The following is an 18,537-nucleotide window of genomic DNA, read 5'->3' as shown; positions in this document are numbered from 1 at the left end:
TTAACAAGTCAAGACACTAAGAGGACAGAGTATGTCCAAGAGAGCTGTTAACCATAAAAAAGGTTTTAAATTAAAAAGGAACATTTACAATTTTTCTTTTGATATTTATTCCAGTGGTGATACTTATCAGAGTAACTGAGAAAGTGAGAGTCTGGAAGCAAAATTAACCACCGTCCATTGTGATTTGTCTCTTTGAGAGCTTTCCTGGCCTAGCGTTGTGTGATTGATACCAACTTGAAAGAATGATGGAGCATGGTAGGAAAAGGAACATGACCACAAGAAGGTAAAAAAAAGGGGCTTATTTTAAATAGAGGAAGTAGACAAAGCACAGATGGCACCATTTTTTCTAGGTGAGGGGTTTTCTAGTGGAGTTGATAGTAGGAAAAGGAAAAAGTTCATTGGGCCCCTGGGAAAAATAAAAATAAATCTTAAAATTGGAAGCATGTTTTTTTTTTTTTTTTAAATAAAGAACCTATGAGGTCTGCATTGACATGTGGTATTTAAGAAGTGCTGGAAAAACAGGGAAGAGTGTGGGATGAGAGAAGTTGTGTGGGCTTGAATCTTAGTTATCTGTTTTTTCTTGGGTGTTGAAGATTAAGTTTTCCAAATGCAAAAGGAAGCATTCCTGCCTTTCCACACCAGCACCCCACCTGGGAGGAAGAAAGCAGAACTAGTGAGAGGATTTGTGATTTGATATGTTCTTCTTCTCTGGAAAGAAGGAATGAATTTCCAGTCCTAGAGAGCTAAACTCTAGCACATCACCTGGCTACAGTGTGAAATCCCTTCAGGATAGTTTTGGAGATGGTGATGGCACACATACTGGTAAGCCAAACTGCTTGGTGTGATATTAACTAAGATTAGGTTTGAATTTTTATGAGGAGCATTTTTCTGTACTTCTGTTTTTGAATGCCGCAAATGATGCCTTAGCAAGTGTAATCATCAGCTTGTCCATCTGCCTGCTACAGACCAGCAGGAAAGAATGAGAGGAGATGAAAAACGTATCATGCCCTGCAGAAAAAAAATAGAAATCAAGGATATAGAAGAATCTAGGAGATGGCTGCAAACTAGAGGAGGCTGGAGGAAAGTTATAAAGTAATGAAGGAATTCAGAGGTGCTCTGTGAGCTTGCTGTGACTATTAAATCCATTATAAATGACCAGGAGAGAGAAGCTGAGGATGTCTCCTTCTCTCCACTTTATCCTGGCACAGTTTCTTTCCAAGATCCTCAGTTCCAGTGGGAAGCATTTAGCAGTTGGTACTCAAATGGGTGTGTGGCAGGAAGAGAAGCATCAACAACACAGGAAAGCCTTGTTTTTAGTGCTCCTCAGAGCCACCTGGTAGGAGAAACCTTACTTGGATTTGGCAAGGCAGGAGATTTTAGTGCTGCTCTTCAGTGGCTTAAGTGGCTTGATTTTACAGATGGAGCTTCACTGGAGAGCTCCATCTTTTATGTGTTCACACATAAAAATTCTTGAAAATAAACCAAATGTTGAAAAAATTCATGAAAATGGAATTATATTGTATTGGAATTAAAAAAAACCCACCCAACTACAATCTGTGAACACACTCAAGAATAGCTACAAGTGGTAGAATTTTTTTCTGATTTCTTTACATGTTACCTCAAAGTACATAAAAGTCTGCCAAAGTGGTAAGCCTAAACAGTGTAAACCCACCACTGCAATACGGTATCTAATGCTTAGAAGTTGGTAAAGCTGTGGAAAGCTCTCCCCAAGGAGAGAGAAAAATTCTTGTTCCAGTCATCTTAAAATAGACTGCATAAAACATAGAGTATCATACTGCACAAAGGAACACAGCAGCATGGATGATTTAATAAGACTTTCTCTCTTCACTTTCATGGTTGTGTGACTCTTAAATTCACAAGTTTAAATGGTAATTCTGTCTGATTCTTAGTACATCATGAAAATGGTGTTGGTAAGAAGACAAAACAATCCACTGGGGCAACCAACTCTTAAGTATGTTAGTTTAACAAAGGAAAGGAAGTTGCAGCTTCCCTAAAAAGTAATTTTTTCCTACAGCATATCACAGCCCCCATGACACATCATTACTGCTGCTTCAATCTCTGCAGGAGAATCATTATCTGTGAACTAGTGCATGCTCATCAAACACTGCATCCTGCATGATGACAAGAGCTTCACTCCAGAAAATTAATGAAGTGCATGCTCAGTGCTAAGCAGCCAATGTCTCTCTGACTTCAATAAGTTTAAACTTAATTGCCTCACTGGATTACGATAGTGTTGTCAGATCAGAAGGTTGGAAACTACTGAATAATAATAATGATAATAATAATGATAATGATAATGATAATGATAATGAATAATAATAATAATAATAATAATAATAATAATAATAATAATAATAATAATAATAATAATGAAGATTATTATGATGATGCCTTTTTGTCCCTCAAGAACAAGGGAATAACATGTCTACTAATTTTTGTCTTTATAAAATAAAGTTTACTTCAGGATTTGGCCAACAGATACTGTAAATTATTTTCAAATCCTTGGCTGCCAGTATCCTTATAGAATAGAGACCAACAGAGTCTTACAAAACAAAGATGACTATTTTTAACATGGATGCACACAAAAGTGATAAAGCTCCTTCTTTCATTCCCTGGGCATTCCTTTAACAACTGTGTAGGAAACAATCAGGGATCTACAGGGAAAAAAGTGCTCACAGCTCACTTACAATTGATGGTTTTTCCAGGATTAGAGTGGGTGGCTTAGGAACAGGGCTTTCTACTTTTTCACAGACAGGGGGAGGCTTCTTTGGCTCCTTGGCTTTATTCTTCTTCTCCAGTAGTGCCTGCAAAAGACACCCAATTTAATAAGAATGTGGGTAGATAGAACAACATAACAAGGCCAGTCCTCTAGATGCTGACTGTTGCTGACTACACTGACTACAGGGAGCTGAAAGTTTTGCAGGCTTGTGGCTTCTATTTCTTACTGCAGATCAGCTGAAAAACTGACCATGGTCAGTAGATGAGGTTATTGGCTGGTCAGAAGACATTGAAGGCAATGTCAAAATCATATGTAAGAAGGAAGCAGGAGTTATTTTACTGTATTTGGTAATAAGTCATCAGCACTTGTGAGTCACCTAAAATTAATCTAAAGTGGGTATGAACTTTATCTCTAATTCTCAAATAATTAATTTTCTAGGAATGCTATAACTCTTTTCCTTTAATGATAGGTAATGCTCGTTACTGTGGCTTAGAAATGTGCAGTTGGGAGGTTTTATGAAGGGGTCACTTGAAGAGGGTATTGTCACTGTTCTGTGACAGTGAAATGTCTTTGATAAGCTATTACTGCACAAGAATTGAACCAAATGACCCCTTCCTAGGAAAATATGTTTTGGAACTCTGCTCTGCTCATCTACAACTGCCCAGCAGCCCCATGGCACCCACAGCAACTGCACAGGTGGACTGGGAGCAAAAGAGAAACTGTCTTGTCCAAAAACTTTGTTCTACCAAGAAAATGCAAAAGCCAATTAAGTGTGGGTTTATCTTGCTTGCAGCTGATTGGTGGCAGATGCCACACTTTGTCAGCAGACTAGAGTGGAAGTGCAACCACACTCTCAGCTCTTTCAAGACATTTTCAAACTGTTTAAAAAGCCCAATTCCTGACAATTTCCCACCACCAGCCCCTTAGAACTAGATATTCAGACAAGCATTTTCAACTGCATGACAATGCTTGCCTGCTGCAGGACGTAACACTTTGGCTTGCACAGAAAGGCAAGGGAGTATATCCATTTAAAGCTTCTTCAAAACTATAATCCCACTACTGTATGGGTTAGATCTTAGTCTTATTATTGAAAGATCATATTTCAGCAAGGGAAGGTGTGCCTTTTCCTTTTTTCACTCTCTCTCTTTCAAATGTTCAAATACAGTATTTCACCAGGGAGGGAAATCAAAAGAAAAACTTAAGAAAAAAGTTCAGTGCTGAATTTAGCTCTCCAGTAACAGGAAAGTGATGGCATTTGCACAGAATTTAATTGTGAAATTAATGAAGTTTTGAAACTCCAGTAGTCATTGTACAAAACCCCTTCTTGCAGGTAGGATCTGATCTTTCAGGTCAGGATAATGAATTGCTCCAGAAAAGGAAAGAGGTTTCTAGGTGGAGGGGATAAAATACTTTACTATTGAAAGCTTCTTAAATGCTCCATGGTAATAATGGAAGAATCAGAGCTATAAACTGATTTTTCAGCCATGTGAAACGGTTATAGCTCAAAAATGCTGAGAGATTTTCTGAACTGTGTTTTGTGTGTGAAGACCTTAGAGCTCCCTAGCATGAAGATTATAAAGGAGATTTATAAGGAGATTTGCAGGATGGCAGGACAAGAGAAGCAGAAAGAAAAAGCTGCTGTAGTTGTGACTCTCTTGAAAACAATGGCTACTATGTTTATTAGTACAATCTTGCATTCATAAGAATTTTCCTAATAGAACTGTGGCCTCCAAAAATGTTTCCTGCTAACCAGAATAACAAAATATAACCAGACTAACAACCTTTAAAGACAGAAAAATCTATGATTAATTTGGACAAGAGGGAATCCTTATTAATGCAGATTTGAGATATACTGCAGTTCTTAGAAGGGGCTTTATGTTTTCATGTCAACACTACCTAGTGCCTGCGTGACTATCTTTACTAAGTAAAAAATAAAATGCTTAGCATTTGCTTTCTCTAATCTGATGCTTTAAATGATTTTAAGATTTTAACATGAGAAAAGAAAAAGAAAATATATGGGTTTTGCCTGGACTGGTTCTGCCCAACTTAACAAGTTCTCATTTTTGGGAACAGAGACACCAGGACTCAAGAATCATTACAAAAATACTTGATTTTAAAAGATAAAAGTGCTAAATTTCTGACCAACATACACCAAATATTACTGTCTACATATCATACTCCAATTCTCCTGATACAGACTACATTCCTTTATTCAGGTAGCAGGTTCAGAGTCAAGGTAGGATCTGACTGGATTGGACAGCGGAAGAACAAAGTCATCTCTTTTCCATTCTCCTGGCAAATGCAGTGAACAGCAAATGTCACTCATGCTTGTCACCATACACCTTGGCTTCTCAGCCAGCTTCTGACAGAAGCAGAACTCTTGACAGGATAACAGCTTAAGCAGCAACTCTCCATTCAAAGAAATCATTCAATCCATTCTTTAGATTCCTCCATTATCTACTCTGTGATCCTCTCCATTCCACAAGATCCTAGGAATATCTGATTTTTGTATACAGCACAAAGTATGCAGTCATGGTTCTCCTTCTTCCTCTTTGCTCACAAATGATAATTGTGGAATTACACAATCACAGAATCAATGAGGTTGGAAAAGACCTCAGAGATCATTGAGTTGAACCTATGACTGAACTCCACCATGGCAAGCAGACCGTGGCACTGAGTCCGTTTTTTTTTTCATGTCCAGTCTTTCTTTAAACACCTCCAGGGACCGTGACTCCACCACCTCCCTGAGCAGCCCATTCCAATGTCTAATCTGTGAAGAAATTCTTCCTAATTCCAATCTAAACCTCCCCTGGTGCAGTTTAAGACTGTGCCCTCTTGTCCTGTCACTGGTTGCCTGGGAGAAGAGGACAACCTCCACCTGGCTGCAGCCTCCTTTCAGGTAGGATCACTGAGGACAGGCTGCCAACCTGTTTAGCAAAGCAGCGTGGCTGCTGCATCTTGGCTGATCAAGACTGACATAAAAGCTCTCAGAGCCTGTCTGAGCATGAGCCAACCAACACTGTGTGGAGATCTGTTCTTGAAGAAATATAACTGCTTATACAGCCTTTCCTATGCTTTCAAGTTGGCAGAGATTTTCTCCAGAGACATTCTTGGCCCCTCTACTTCTCTACCTCTTTCCAGCAACCGGATGAAGGAAAACAGACATGGTGAGAATTGCACCGAATGCTGAGGTGAAAAGTTTCTGGTTCTGACCTCATCTTGATACAACACTTTAAAACCACCTGGTGCTTCATCCCTCTTGAGTCACCAGAGCATAAAGGGTCTGCCTAAAGTCATGTATTGTTCTGCACTGGGATGTCTTCTATCACCTCCTCCACTCCTTGGTGTATTCACTTACTGCTTTTATTCCCTGCAGGAGTTATCTGTATTGGGATGTTATGTCCTTAATGCCTTGGATTTTCATACTAGGCTGTGTATATAATGGCTCACTCGCACTCCTTAAAGCACTGCTAGCTGTGCTGGCTAGGAACTATCCTTCTCTGTCCTTTTACTGATCTGGCTTAAAATAAAGATTTTTGTTTTTACTGTAAATTTTGGGTTACTCCTGTTTCTGCCATGTTCTCTTATTTTAGAAAATTATTCAAAGACTACTGAGTGTACATAATATTTCTGCAAAAGGTTTCAGGATGGTCCTAAAATAAGTTTGCTTTTAAAATCACTTATTTTGGCTTAGTTTCATGTCTGAAAGAAGCAGCTCTCAGTCTTAGGAGGCCACAGATCCTTTTTGTACTTACTTGAATTATTGCTTATCTCTTCTAAAAAGCATTAAGCCTAAGAATACCCTCAATATGGCAAACAAAAAGGCATATGATGAGGAAAACTCATCCATCTTTCCTCATGTTTGGCCAGAGAAGCAAGCCTTGACAACTTCCTTTATTAAAACTAATTACTTCTGAGGTCAGTATCTAGCATTCCTCCTATATTTGTCACTTGTGTCTAGATAATCCAGGAAAAATTTTAAAAACTCATTTTAGAGCTAGATCTCCATGAACTCTGAATTTTCTAGGATTCCACTTTATTTCTAGGATTATGGGAGAGAATTTATGGATTAGGTGTGCTAGGAGAGTATTAAAATAAAGCTTTAGAATAGAAAACTGATCTGGCTACTCAGCTATAGAAATAAGGCAAAGCAACACAGTGCCCTTGCAAGATGATCCCTAATTACCTGCTTTACACTGCTCTTCTACTGTGTGTGATGGGAGGTTTGTTGGCACAATTGGGACTGCTTATTCCAAGTGGTCAGAGAGCTCCTCTCAGGGAGGATTGTCCTAAATTCTGTTAATGCAAGTACTCTGCATGCTTTACTGCTCTGTTTTTGACAGCTCCAGCAGCATTTGAGCTGGACCTGTCAGCAAGGCTCTGCTAAGCCAGAACATTCTATAGCCACTGAACTTCAGGAGCAAAAGCCTCTGATGGGAGAAGTGACCAGGAACAGCAGCAGAGAGCTCAAGAGCTAATTGGGGCAGTCATTTCTTGATTCTCTGAACAGAAAAATTGTTTAAATCTAACAGTGGAGGCAGTCTGGGTGTTTCACAGTGTCAGTACTTTCTGCTTGTCTGGACCAACCAGCCTGGTGTCTTCTTCTGTATATCTAAAAGCAGCAGTTAAATTTTGCATAATGGATTTATTTTATATTTTTTGTCTGCAAAAGAAACAGTTTGTGATTTTAAAAGAATATACATTTGGCATTTTTGTGGTGGGGAAATGAATATTACTTATGTTAGCCTCTCAGTTGCTATAACTCAATGCAGACCAAGGGATCTACACTGATTTAAGAAAGAAAATGTGCAGAATTATCTGCATTTGTTCTGCATTCCGTCTTCCTTTGTCCACCAGTTTTTCTTTGAAGAGACATTATTGTGTGAGCAGCCAGCATTCAGCTGCTCACACTTCTTCTCTCTGGCTCCAGTTTAGACATTTCACCACAGTCTTTCAAACCATGAGGAGTATTTTAAACAGACAGAATACGAGTGCTGTAACTGGAATTCAGCTCCAAAAGCTTGGACTAACATTCTGCTGACAATGAGAACCATGTTATGATGCAGACTACACTATTACTTCTTGAATTTTATGCAAACCCACCCAAACTCAAATCCCTTCAACACTTCTGTGTCTTTAAAACTATGAGTTTTGTCCTTACTTATGAACAATTCCTGTAGCACTCAAAATTTTCTTTGGAAAGTTTCTTTCTAGATAATAATGAAATGCAATACTTCATCTTTACAAGATCCAGCAAAATTTAAATTTGAGAAAATATGATTGATTTTTCAGACCAAGATTTCAATTTAAAATTCAGCAATAGCAGGTTACTGTCTGCTTTGAAATTATTATTACATTACACTAAAACAAAAGAGGTGTGTATATATGTGTATATATATATATATATATATATATATATATATATATATATATAAATGTAAGTGAAACTTGCCAAGCTTTACAAATTAGAGTCACTGTTTTCCAAAGATACAGCAGCCAGCCAAGGATATTCCTGATTTTACATGAAGGTAACCCTCAATAGCATCACAAGAAGTATACTTAAAAGTATATGTAATTTACAAATATTGCAGATTGCAGATGCAAATGAGGCATTTCTTTCTTTGGTGGTTAATTGCATATATGGACACCTCATCTGCATGAACAGTTGTGATAAATTAAGATATGCAAAATGCTATTAGCATGTTTGCAAATCAGATGCTGTTCTTAGGGAACAACAGTGATATGCATCCACCATGGTGACCTGATTTTATGAGTGGGATCATAAATCATGCTTTTAATCATGCTTTGCTACAGATGCTTTTACAATATATACTTTAAATGTACTTTTAAAAGAATGTATAAAATTTTTAGAATATGAATCCAGATTTGCTTCCTTTAATTATTGGAAGCTTGACAGTGTAGTCAGTAGTGTATTATAAAATGGAGCAATGAGAATGAGAAAATGGTGAGAATTTCAAATTAACATAATATGTTCCAATCCAAATATCTGATCTGTAGGAAGACGGATTTGTTTGTGCTTGATGTCTATAGGATTGGAGCAGAAGTAGGAGTGAGAGTACTGATGGGCTGAGTATCACAGCAGTACTGGCCAAGCCTGCAACAGTCTGCATGTTTGATTCATTCTGTCCTAGAAGCTGTTTTACAGAATAAGAATTCAGTACAGAAAATTGGGAAGAAGCTTACACATCTTCCCAATTGCATTAATGAGCAGTTCAAATCTAAGAGGAACTGACATGCTGCTGGATGCAGCTTCATACCTGGTGAACTTGTGCCAGGACTACCTCTAGTCTTCCTGACCTTTTAATATAGCCAGTCTTTGTGATAATGCATTTAGGTTTCGGAGCTTTAATCTTGATCGGGAAGATAGAAGGCGGGGCAGATTTTTCCAGTTCACACAATCCTAAGATTATAATATGAAGAAAGATTATAATATCTACAAGTGGTTAAGATGGGGAGGGAAACTTGAATTTTGGCAATATCTCAAGTAAGTACCTCCCCCAACTAAGTCTTCCAAAATGCCTTACCTGCAAAGGTGTTAAGATAGTAGTTTTTTACCGCATAGTAGTCAGAATTGTTGTCTGGGAAAAAACCAATCCGAGACAAAGGAGCGTATGTTTGTGATGCAAAGTCATTATACTCTCTGATGATATCTCGTCTCTCCAGCTTTCCCATCCAATTCTTCCTCTTAGCTATCACTTTTCTGAGCACTGAAAAGGAAATACAAATGTGAGACAGTTCACACAAATAGTTCTATAAAAGCCGTATCTTTGTAAATTCACAAGAGCTTTTGCTAGATATAATAAAAACATGACAAACCAAATGCTGGCCATGCACATTGATACTGTGGATACAACCTATTTAATTTTGAATAGATGGTAACCTTGTGAAAATAGAAATGGCTTGTCTGAAAACTGCCTCATACCCCTCTCTTCCTGTCTTTCAGACTTACTCAATGCACAGTCATGATGAATCTTTCTCATTTTCTCTTCTTTAGCCTTCTGATGATTTTGCCAATGGTTGTCCAAGCGCATGGCATTCAGCTCATTCCGATTCTCCTCTCGCCTCTGCAGCACCTTCTTAAAGACTTCCATTTGAACCTTCTGCAACCTGCAAGGAAAGAAAAGGTCAGGCAGTATTGAGTGTACTCTGCAGTGTTCTGTGCAATGCTGCCACCATCAAATCCTACATACCTTTACAAATAGCTCATATTGCATTTCTCATATTCAATCTTTCATTTTAAAAAGAGAGTTAAGCACTGATAAAATATATTGTGGTAGCAGACCTGGAGACAAATTTAAGAAAAATATCCTTTCCCAAAATCAGAGTATTTTCCAAGAATTAGAAGGCTTGTTGTACCCTTCAGCCAATCCCCTAAACCTTCTTGCTCTTCCTCTATTCAGCAAACAATTAAAAGAAATAAAAGAGTATAAGCAGACTCCTACTTATCTATTTCCTCTTCTCTATAGGCCCACTCCTTCCTTTCCATAGCCTCCATCATCTTCAACCTCTTTGCGATGTTTGAGGGACTGTCCATGGGTGGCAGAGCTGCTTCCCAAGCGTGTTTTTCCCGGATGCGATCAATAATCTCCATCTCAGCTTGTCCTGCTGGCAGCCCCCGACCTTACAGGGACAAGAAGCATTAGCCCTTTGGGAGATTGGCAAATCCTACAAATAGCCACCACCAAAAAGTATGAGAGGGCTGGATGGGTACAGGCCCATGTGGTAAACACAAGCAGAACTGTCAAAAGCCAGAAGAAAATACTTCTAAGGCCACCAAGATGGTAGGACCTGCAGTTGCTACAGTTCAGTGCACACTAACACTGGCACTTCATTCTTTTACTGCAGGCTGCAAAGGGAGAAAAGCTTTTCTAGGAAGATACTTTCTGAGAATGAGCACTTTCTTTGGTATGTGCAGTGTCATCATTGTTACGGGTGAGACACTGGGAGATGAGAATCACAGGTATGTTCCGGGCAGCTTTTTAATGATGTTCAAATCTAAGAGCAGCTGGAGAACAGTGGGTAAATGGAAAAACTGCTCCTAGTTCCCATTTGTGAAACATGACCTTTCTATATTGAATGGTCCTCAAAACCCTTCATGAAATGCTACAGACCCATTAAGTAGTGAAATATCATACTTATTTTAGAAACAGACAAAATAATTGCCCCAGATGCACACAAAAAAATCCTCTGAATTGAAACCTGACATTGAAAAGAACTTCCTGGTAAAGAGGTGTCATGATTATTATAATTTATCTTAATTTCACAACTCACCCCAAGTGAGTGTAGCAAGCATCAGAATTTCAGGGACTGAGCCACTGCGGACTACATATTCAGGGGAATAGGGATCTGTCTGTGCTTCACCATCCCTGTAATCTGTCTGTGTCCCCAGGGTTCGGAACATGAGGCCAAGGACCTGGCTGTCCCCTGCAGCTGACATGACACGCGACTCTGTCCTAAAAAGAGGTGCAAGATGGAAGATTGGTCACATTCATTAAAAAAACCTCCATGCAAACAAACCAGAAACACGTCAGTCAAACGCGGGAGTCTTAAATGTGTTTTGGTTTATCTTCACATTATTCCCATTGACATTAACTCCATTATCTTTGGTAAGAGGAGACTGAGGCTATACTGAGTCTGAAAGACCCTCCCTAAGTAAATAATGCAGAAATCTTCTAGTTTCAGCTTTCATGATTATTACATACAAATCTTCCCTACCTATCCATTCTACAGCATTGCATTTAATGGACACAAAATCGTTGAAGTAACATGAAGAAGGACTGCTTCAATTTAGTTTACATGTTTCTCTTTCCAACAATTCCAGAATAAAAATTTAATTCTTATATAAGCATGTGCAATTTCCATTAACTCCACCAGGAAGTGAATTTTATTATGTGACCTCAAAATTTGATACTCTCTGAAAACCACATTAGACTACATTACTGATGCTCTACATCTCTGAGCAGCATTACGTCTATCACAGAGATTGTAATAAAATATCAGAAGACTTTTCAACAATACTACTCTATTAGAGAAATCTTTTTTGCAATGTTATCTCTTCTAGAATTCAGAGACACCTAGCTTTCTGTTTCAAGCCTCACAGCCTTAACACACTAGAGGCATATCCTTTATTCACAAAGCACTACTTATATACTGTAAGCAAATTCTGAAAAAGTCCACCATGTATTTCCTCTAGAATTCTCAATGATGAGAGCAACACCTTAACCTCTTAACAAGCTTTTCCTGTCGGTTCATTATGAAAAACAGTGGTCACCAGACAAATAGTTTCCTGATCTTTTTCTGCTGAGATGTTACCCATTATAATAGTAATTTTCCAAAAGTCACTACTTACTCGCTCTTTGTATCAGCAACAGCTTCTGGAATACCTGCTGGAGGCAGCCTAGAAGACCTGAGAGGTCTGAAGAGAGAGAATAAAAGTAAGACAACAAGGATGAGCCTAAAATATCATTATAGTTCAGAAAAACTGCAGTCCACTAAATTCAATGGAGTTAATACTAATTTTCCACAACTGTGGTTCTGTTAGTTGCATGTTTAAGAATTGAGCCTAAATATTAAAGCACTCTTTCATAGCTCAGGAGGAACAAAGAAGATTCACCAGTAAACATCAGGACTGAGTGTTATTCTTGTAAGTCAAAGCAGAAACTGGAGTTGCAAAACAAGACAATTACTAAAGTTAGTTTTGAGTGTGTTCCCAATATTTTGTGTATGTTCACTAATTAGCTGACTTTTTTTACTTCACTTTTACTTTTTTGAAAGAGTAGTGGGTTTTTTGAATAACTGCTTGAAATCCTGAAATTCATTCCTACAATTTGCTGATAAGCTGGTTTGGACTTACTTAATTTTATTGTTTCATTTTTTGCAATACTTTATGAGGTATCTTGAAAGTGATTTGGGCTCAACTACATATTAATAATTCCTTCCTAGGCATTCTTATAGTTTGCATATTGCAGTTCTCCATCAATTTCCCTTAACCTTCGGGAGACTTTGAAGCTAATTTCATATTGCAGATGATAACGTCGTCTTTGTTCTTTTAAAACTGTTGATGAAGGAGCCATAATAAACTTCAACTTATTAAACTTTGAAAATTTTTTATATTTAAAGTGGATATAGTGGCCAATAGCTGCTGAGTAAAATAGTGAACGCAATTCAAAGTGTATGTGACTAAGTCAAGAATGCTTATATGGCAGCTGTTAGTTCAGATCTTGAGTCCATTGCTGATCTGCAATGTCTTTGTGAAAGGAGCAGAGCAGACCCACAGTAGGGGACATGGATGAAAAGTTAATCAAGGCTTCCCTTTGCTCCCTTTCTGCTCCTGGAAGAAACTGGGAGTTAAAGGGTTCCTTCTTAAGAAAACACCTTTCTAGGGGTCTGGAGAACCACTCTGCCTTTGTAAGTATCTTCTTCCTTTGCACAGGACGATCTACAGCCCAAAGTTTTCTTATTAAGTACAGAATGTCTGATATATTTGCTTATATGGTAACTCATAACTGAAAATTCTGTCATAGTGTGAATTTAGAAAGTCTTTGTATTCTAAGACCTGGTTACTATTAAAATTTTATGTTTTATCAAAGAACTGATCAAAGTACTGACAGAAAATACAGAAAAAATAATGCTCTGACCTTTACTTAGGTGCTCTTGAAAATGCACAGAAAGAAGCTGAACCCTGTTTCAAATCAGCTCATTCCTTACCGTGCAAAATATTTGTAGCGATTCCTTCCATTAACCTCAGGATCTTCATACACAACCTGAGGTAGCTGAAGAGAAGACTGACCTCTGAAAGACAAAACACAGGACATCATTTAGAAAGTACAATCAGAGCAGTTATCTTTTTTCCTTATGCCTTTTTTTTTTCTCTCTCTTCCCTCTGGTTGCACTATCCAACATGCACACTACAAATTCCCCCCAAGCCTCACACTTATGCAAGCAATTATATTTTGGTTTTTTCACATTTACCTATGTAGCAAAACAGTTTGACACTTTATTTCCCACTATGTATGGTCAAGAAATGGTCTTTACTGACTTCATTAAAACTTTCTTATGAGCTTGTTATGAAAAGTATTAACCACTTGCACATGCTTAACTTTGTAAAGGAAACCATTTTTATTGGAAGTGGAGGGAGCAGGCTTATTGTCTCAAGAGTGAAACAGCTTCCAAATATGTGTAAAGACAGAATGAGCAAAGGAGAATGCACCTTCTACCTTTGAAAAGTAGGTAAAGATATTTGAGCAAATATTTAGAATCAGCAATTTCAAGTTCTCCAGTAAAGGAGAAAAATCAGGACAATCATGGGAGTGTTTCAAAATCTATGCTGAAACAACCATATCTTTTGCAAGAACACTTTTTTTTTTCCCCATTTTGAATTTAAATTTTGCTGATGGTTTAAATTTTTCACTATAACATCTTGAAGAGTCTTCTTTAAGACTCTGGAAGATCATGTGAAAAACCTCATTAAGGCAGCCAGTGAGATAACGGGTAGAGCTGAGAAATTTGAAAGTTATTAATCAGGATTGCTATTTGATTTCACAACTGCCTTATATTCCAGTCTTACTCTTCTCAGTCTGCACAGCTGTTAAAGACAAAAAACAGAAGATCTTCCTAGAGAAGTTGTAGATGCCCCATCCCTGCAAGTGTTTGAGACCAGGTTGGATGGAGCTGTGAGAGGGGAACTAGATGATCCCCTGTGAAAGGGGAACTAGATGATCTTTAAGGTCCCCTCCACCCCAGGCCATTCTATGATTCTCTGATGATTTTATTTCTTTGAGCTATGTATAAGGCAAGTCCTGAAGGCCAAGTTTTCTATAAGTCCATTTTTTGGCAACTTGTATGAATTCTGACCTCTAGATGTATGGACTTGTGGGTACTGGGGTTGGTTGCTGACGCCTGATTTTAATTACAAAGATATATTTACAGAGATACAATTAACAATACTTAACATTGCTCAACAGCTGAGATCAAAACAGAGGATTACATGCTGAGACCTGTTGTCTTCCAAGCCCTCATCTAATTCCTGCAAACTGTGCTGTGGAATCTGGGGAGGCACAGTATGGCTACCTGCCACAGGAAAGCTTCGAGCAAGATGCTTCATTAACCTCCCGTGACACACAATTTACTGCCAAGGTAAGTTTAAAGTCATCTCCTCCCAAGGCTTTCAGTCACATCACATGAGAAAAGAGAAGGGAATATTTTGAGATGCAATGTCATAACCTGATATACTTGCTCAGCACTAATCAACCTATTATTGTGAAGTTGTGTTTGTAATTCAAATGAGTTAATTGAGCTGATGGCTAGTTCCATTAGCTGACTCTTTATATATCAGACTGTTGCTCCATCCAGATGGATTTGTGTTTCATTCAGCACAGGTGGGCACTTATTCTTATGATCTAAGTTTATTAGCATAAACCGTTCATCCTGTTATGGTATAGTTATAGGCACAATGGGAACCCAGGGAAATAGCCCTTTTTATTCCACAGATCCTGCCTCTTGCATGTCCTTGACTTATATTTGCTGACTTTGCTGAAATAAATGAGCATTTATTCCCAGTAACCTTGAAGAGGCAATGCAACTACTGAGAAGACAGCTGGCAAATATTCTGTCTTCCGTATCAGCATCACTGTCAATCAGTGCAGGTTGAAACAGAGAGGATGTATTTCTCATTTTTTGTTAATTGCAAGACATTTTGCAAATACAAGTTGCTCAAATGCAAATTAATTTTAAAGCAGTGCAGGCGTCAATTTACTACAGAATTGCAGGCAAAATGTAAGAAGCCACTGAGGTGTTCATGTGCTGGGGACCGTTTGAAACACTGAAAATAGTATTAAGAAAAAAATACTCCAAATTTTTTTTTATTATGGAAATGAGAAGAATATGCCTTCAAAACTGAACAAAACCAGGAGTGAAATTCACTGTATCACTCTTGAGCATCTTTGAATATTGTCTGGCATGTGGCAGAACTCAGTTACCAGCAACCCCAGAGCAAGCACCATCTGAAAAGCCTACGGTCTAAACACAGTTGCTTAAAGTAGAAAGAACCTTTGAAGACAAAAACCTAGGCTGACGCCTGCAGTCTTGAATACAGCTACAAGAGGAGTTAAAAAACCTGTGGTGTCGCAAAACACATAATTTTTTTTTAATATCTGCTAAATCAGAACCCAAATTGTGACACCAGGAGAAAGCTCAACTAAGAAACCCCTGCACTAAAAATGTGGTGCCCTGGTTCAGGCCCCAAGGACCCTGGAAGGAGCAGCAAAAGCAACCTAACCAGCTGCAATTGCACGGGACTAAAATCAAAGAGCTCCCACTGAAGTAACACACATGAGTCACTGAAGTCTTCATAACTCATCTGATCTGCAGAGATTGAAATAACTCTCTTCTTTTTCATGGCAACCGCTGCAAAGCAGAGAGCACAGGGATGAAGGAATGTGCAACATCCACCCTGTAAGAAACAGATGGGTAACCATACCCCACAACAGCTGCAATCTCTTAATTTCAAGGGAAATATAAGTAGGAGCAAATTGCAGTCATCTCCACTTCAGCGTGCATGGCTTTTTGTTGTTTTTTTTGGTGTGTTTGTTTTAAATTGTCCAACCATAGAACACTTACACAGCAAGGCGCTGAAGAGCCTCCAGGCGCTGCTGAGCCCTCCATCTTTGACCAATATATGCAGGCACTGGATCTTCACTCTTGACACACAAACTGCAGGCTGGAAAATGAATCAGTCCAGTAGCCATGCTTCAGAATATTGGTGCCTTCACCTAGCATTTGTGTGGACACAAAGAAGAGAGGCTGTAATTTTGCCACTTCAAACAGCGTTAAAGAGAGCAGAATTCCAGCCTGCTGTGATTTACAGGACTGCACATTTGGGATGGGGAAAGAAGGCGGCATACGTATGCTAATGATGTCAGCTAGTTAGATGGTTCTTCTCAAGATGTGGAGCATACCAGACTAGCAGCAGATGCACAGATTTGTCTTCTGGCTGTTTTCCAGTGCTAAACTTGTATTGAAAACCAAAAGGTCTAACGGTTTGTTACATGAAGAAGTTAGTGCGCAGTAACTGTGAATGTGCGGCAATGTGAACTTCTAGCACATTACCCCATGTAACTCCCTCCTATTTCTAGTGCTCTAGAAATTAAGTAACATATTCTACTTGCAGGGTAAAGTTACATTCTTTTATACTGGAACGATTTTAGCATTTGTTAAAAATAACTCAAAGGGAGCTAGCATACAAAAATGATCACATTAAACATCTACACCCTTCCTTTTAAGGAATAATTTCCCTGGGTAGATATGCCTTAAATTGCTAAATTTATGGTTGCCAATAAATCTTTGCAATCATAAGTGATATAGCTCTATTGGCTTGAGCTTCTGTACAGACTAAAATCAGAATTGAGTTGTGAATTGCCCCTTTCATTTCAGCAGGTGCTAACTCAAATGCACACAGGTGACATTTCAAGCATGCTCACCAGAATGTAAGACAGTGTCAGCTGAAGAAGATCTAGGCACCCTACCATGTGTAGCTGCTTGCTGTGCACAAAATTGCACAAAATTGAACTCAAAAGGAGTTCAACTTTTGAGCATTTGGAGTACCCTATGAACTAATACTATCACAACCTCCGTCCATCTCAAATTGTGAAGCTAGAGAGTAAGAATTCAAGGCTGTAGGATTTTGAATTGTACACTATACACTTGCTGATTGATTCTAAAACATGTTTTATGCAACAGTCTGCCACCACACCCATCTGCACCAATACACCTGTGACATGGCAACTTTAGTGACAGGATGCCTGTTTACTTCATCTGGCCTGAACTGTTAGCACAGCCATATTGTTGCAAGTGTCTCACTGATGACAGGCAATGTTCCCAGCTCTGTCTCTCTAGGGACAGGCAGACAAATACTTTTTGTTTTCGTGGAGATGTAAGAAATATTCTGAGATAATGCAGTAAGAGAGATCCAGAAATATTCTTGAAAAAAAAAAAAAAAGCTGCTTGACTCTATTGTTGGAAAGCTGCTCAGGGCTTTTCTCCTTGCTGTACAGCAATGAAATCTGAGTTCAGAATATCTGTCTTGCAGACTCAGTCACATGCATAGCTTCAGGAGGACTCTGCTTAAAATCCAATTCATTGTGCAGTTGCACCAAGTCTGTTTTCCTCTGGCATTCTACCTCTATGCATCCCATGCAGCTATCAATCACTGCTGTCTGAAGGTGTGACTGCAACCCCCACAGACATACCCTAGCTGGTTTTAAAGTAGCTGAGGGGAATACTGACAGCAGGGGAGCAAATGCAGTAGGAAGCTAAGCATGGGCTAGCTAGGTAAAGATTAGGTAGGAAGTTAAACTCTTCTAATTCTGTATGAACAATCAGCATGGATTTGCAGTCTTTATTGGCTGCTTAGATGTTGCTGGATATTTCATTTTAGTCTAAGTAGGCTACATTGATCCATAGTGTAAATATCTTCCAAGGTAAGTAAGGAACTGACAGCTCTGCTTGAACAACAGCCCAGCCGATGCCCACTTATTTTATTAGATCGAAGTAACATATACAAGCTATAATTAACAGCATTTGAAGACAGACTATTAAAAATACTGACACACAGTTTAGGAAATGACTCAGAACATGAAGCTGGGTATTTCTAGGCTGCTGTTAGAGTCACCATAGGCCAGCTACTCCCTGTGTTGTCTTGGTTTAGATAAAACTTTCTCTGCTTTGTATTTTGCTGTTTTAAGGGAGCAGCTTAGGACTGAGACGGAGTTTCTACCCAC

General features: G+C 38.6%; 1 protein-coding gene across 3 annotated transcripts in view; it reads right to left on the bottom strand.

Annotated features, from left to right (window-relative positions):
* Nucleotides 1-18,537, bottom strand: part of CFAP91 (cilia and flagella associated protein 91) — a 30,688-nt gene that overhangs the window by 11,033 nt on the left and 1,118 nt on the right. For 2 of the 3 annotated variants that reach the window (XM_009102588.4, XM_050979761.1), the window contains exons 3-11: nucleotides 16,379-16,530; nucleotides 13,469-13,552; nucleotides 12,111-12,176; nucleotides 11,033-11,214; nucleotides 10,204-10,381; nucleotides 9,711-9,868; nucleotides 9,286-9,468; nucleotides 9,019-9,161; nucleotides 2,709-2,825 (exon numbers count right to left, since the gene is read on the bottom strand). In XM_009102588.4, coding sequence (XP_009100836.3) covers nucleotides 2,709-2,825; nucleotides 9,019-9,161; nucleotides 9,286-9,468; nucleotides 9,711-9,868; nucleotides 10,204-10,381; nucleotides 11,033-11,214; nucleotides 12,111-12,176; nucleotides 13,469-13,552; nucleotides 16,379-16,506 — 1,239 coding nt within the window. In that variant the 5' untranslated portion in view covers nucleotides 16,507-16,530. Of the gene's footprint in view, nucleotides 1-2,708; nucleotides 2,826-9,018; nucleotides 9,162-9,285; nucleotides 9,469-9,710; nucleotides 9,869-10,203; nucleotides 10,382-11,032; nucleotides 11,215-12,110; nucleotides 12,177-13,468; nucleotides 13,553-16,378; nucleotides 16,584-18,537 lie in introns of those variants that run through there. The other variant, XM_050979766.1, reaches the window with a different exon arrangement.

The sequence above is a fragment of the Serinus canaria genome, chromosome 1 (genome assembly GCF_022539315.1).
Source record: "Serinus canaria isolate serCan28SL12 chromosome 1, serCan2020, whole genome shotgun sequence".
NCBI lineage: Eukaryota > Metazoa > Chordata > Aves > Passeriformes > Fringillidae > Serinus > Serinus canaria.
The sequence above is the reverse complement of the archived record's forward strand: the minus strand, read 5'-3'. Positions and strand labels throughout refer to the sequence as shown.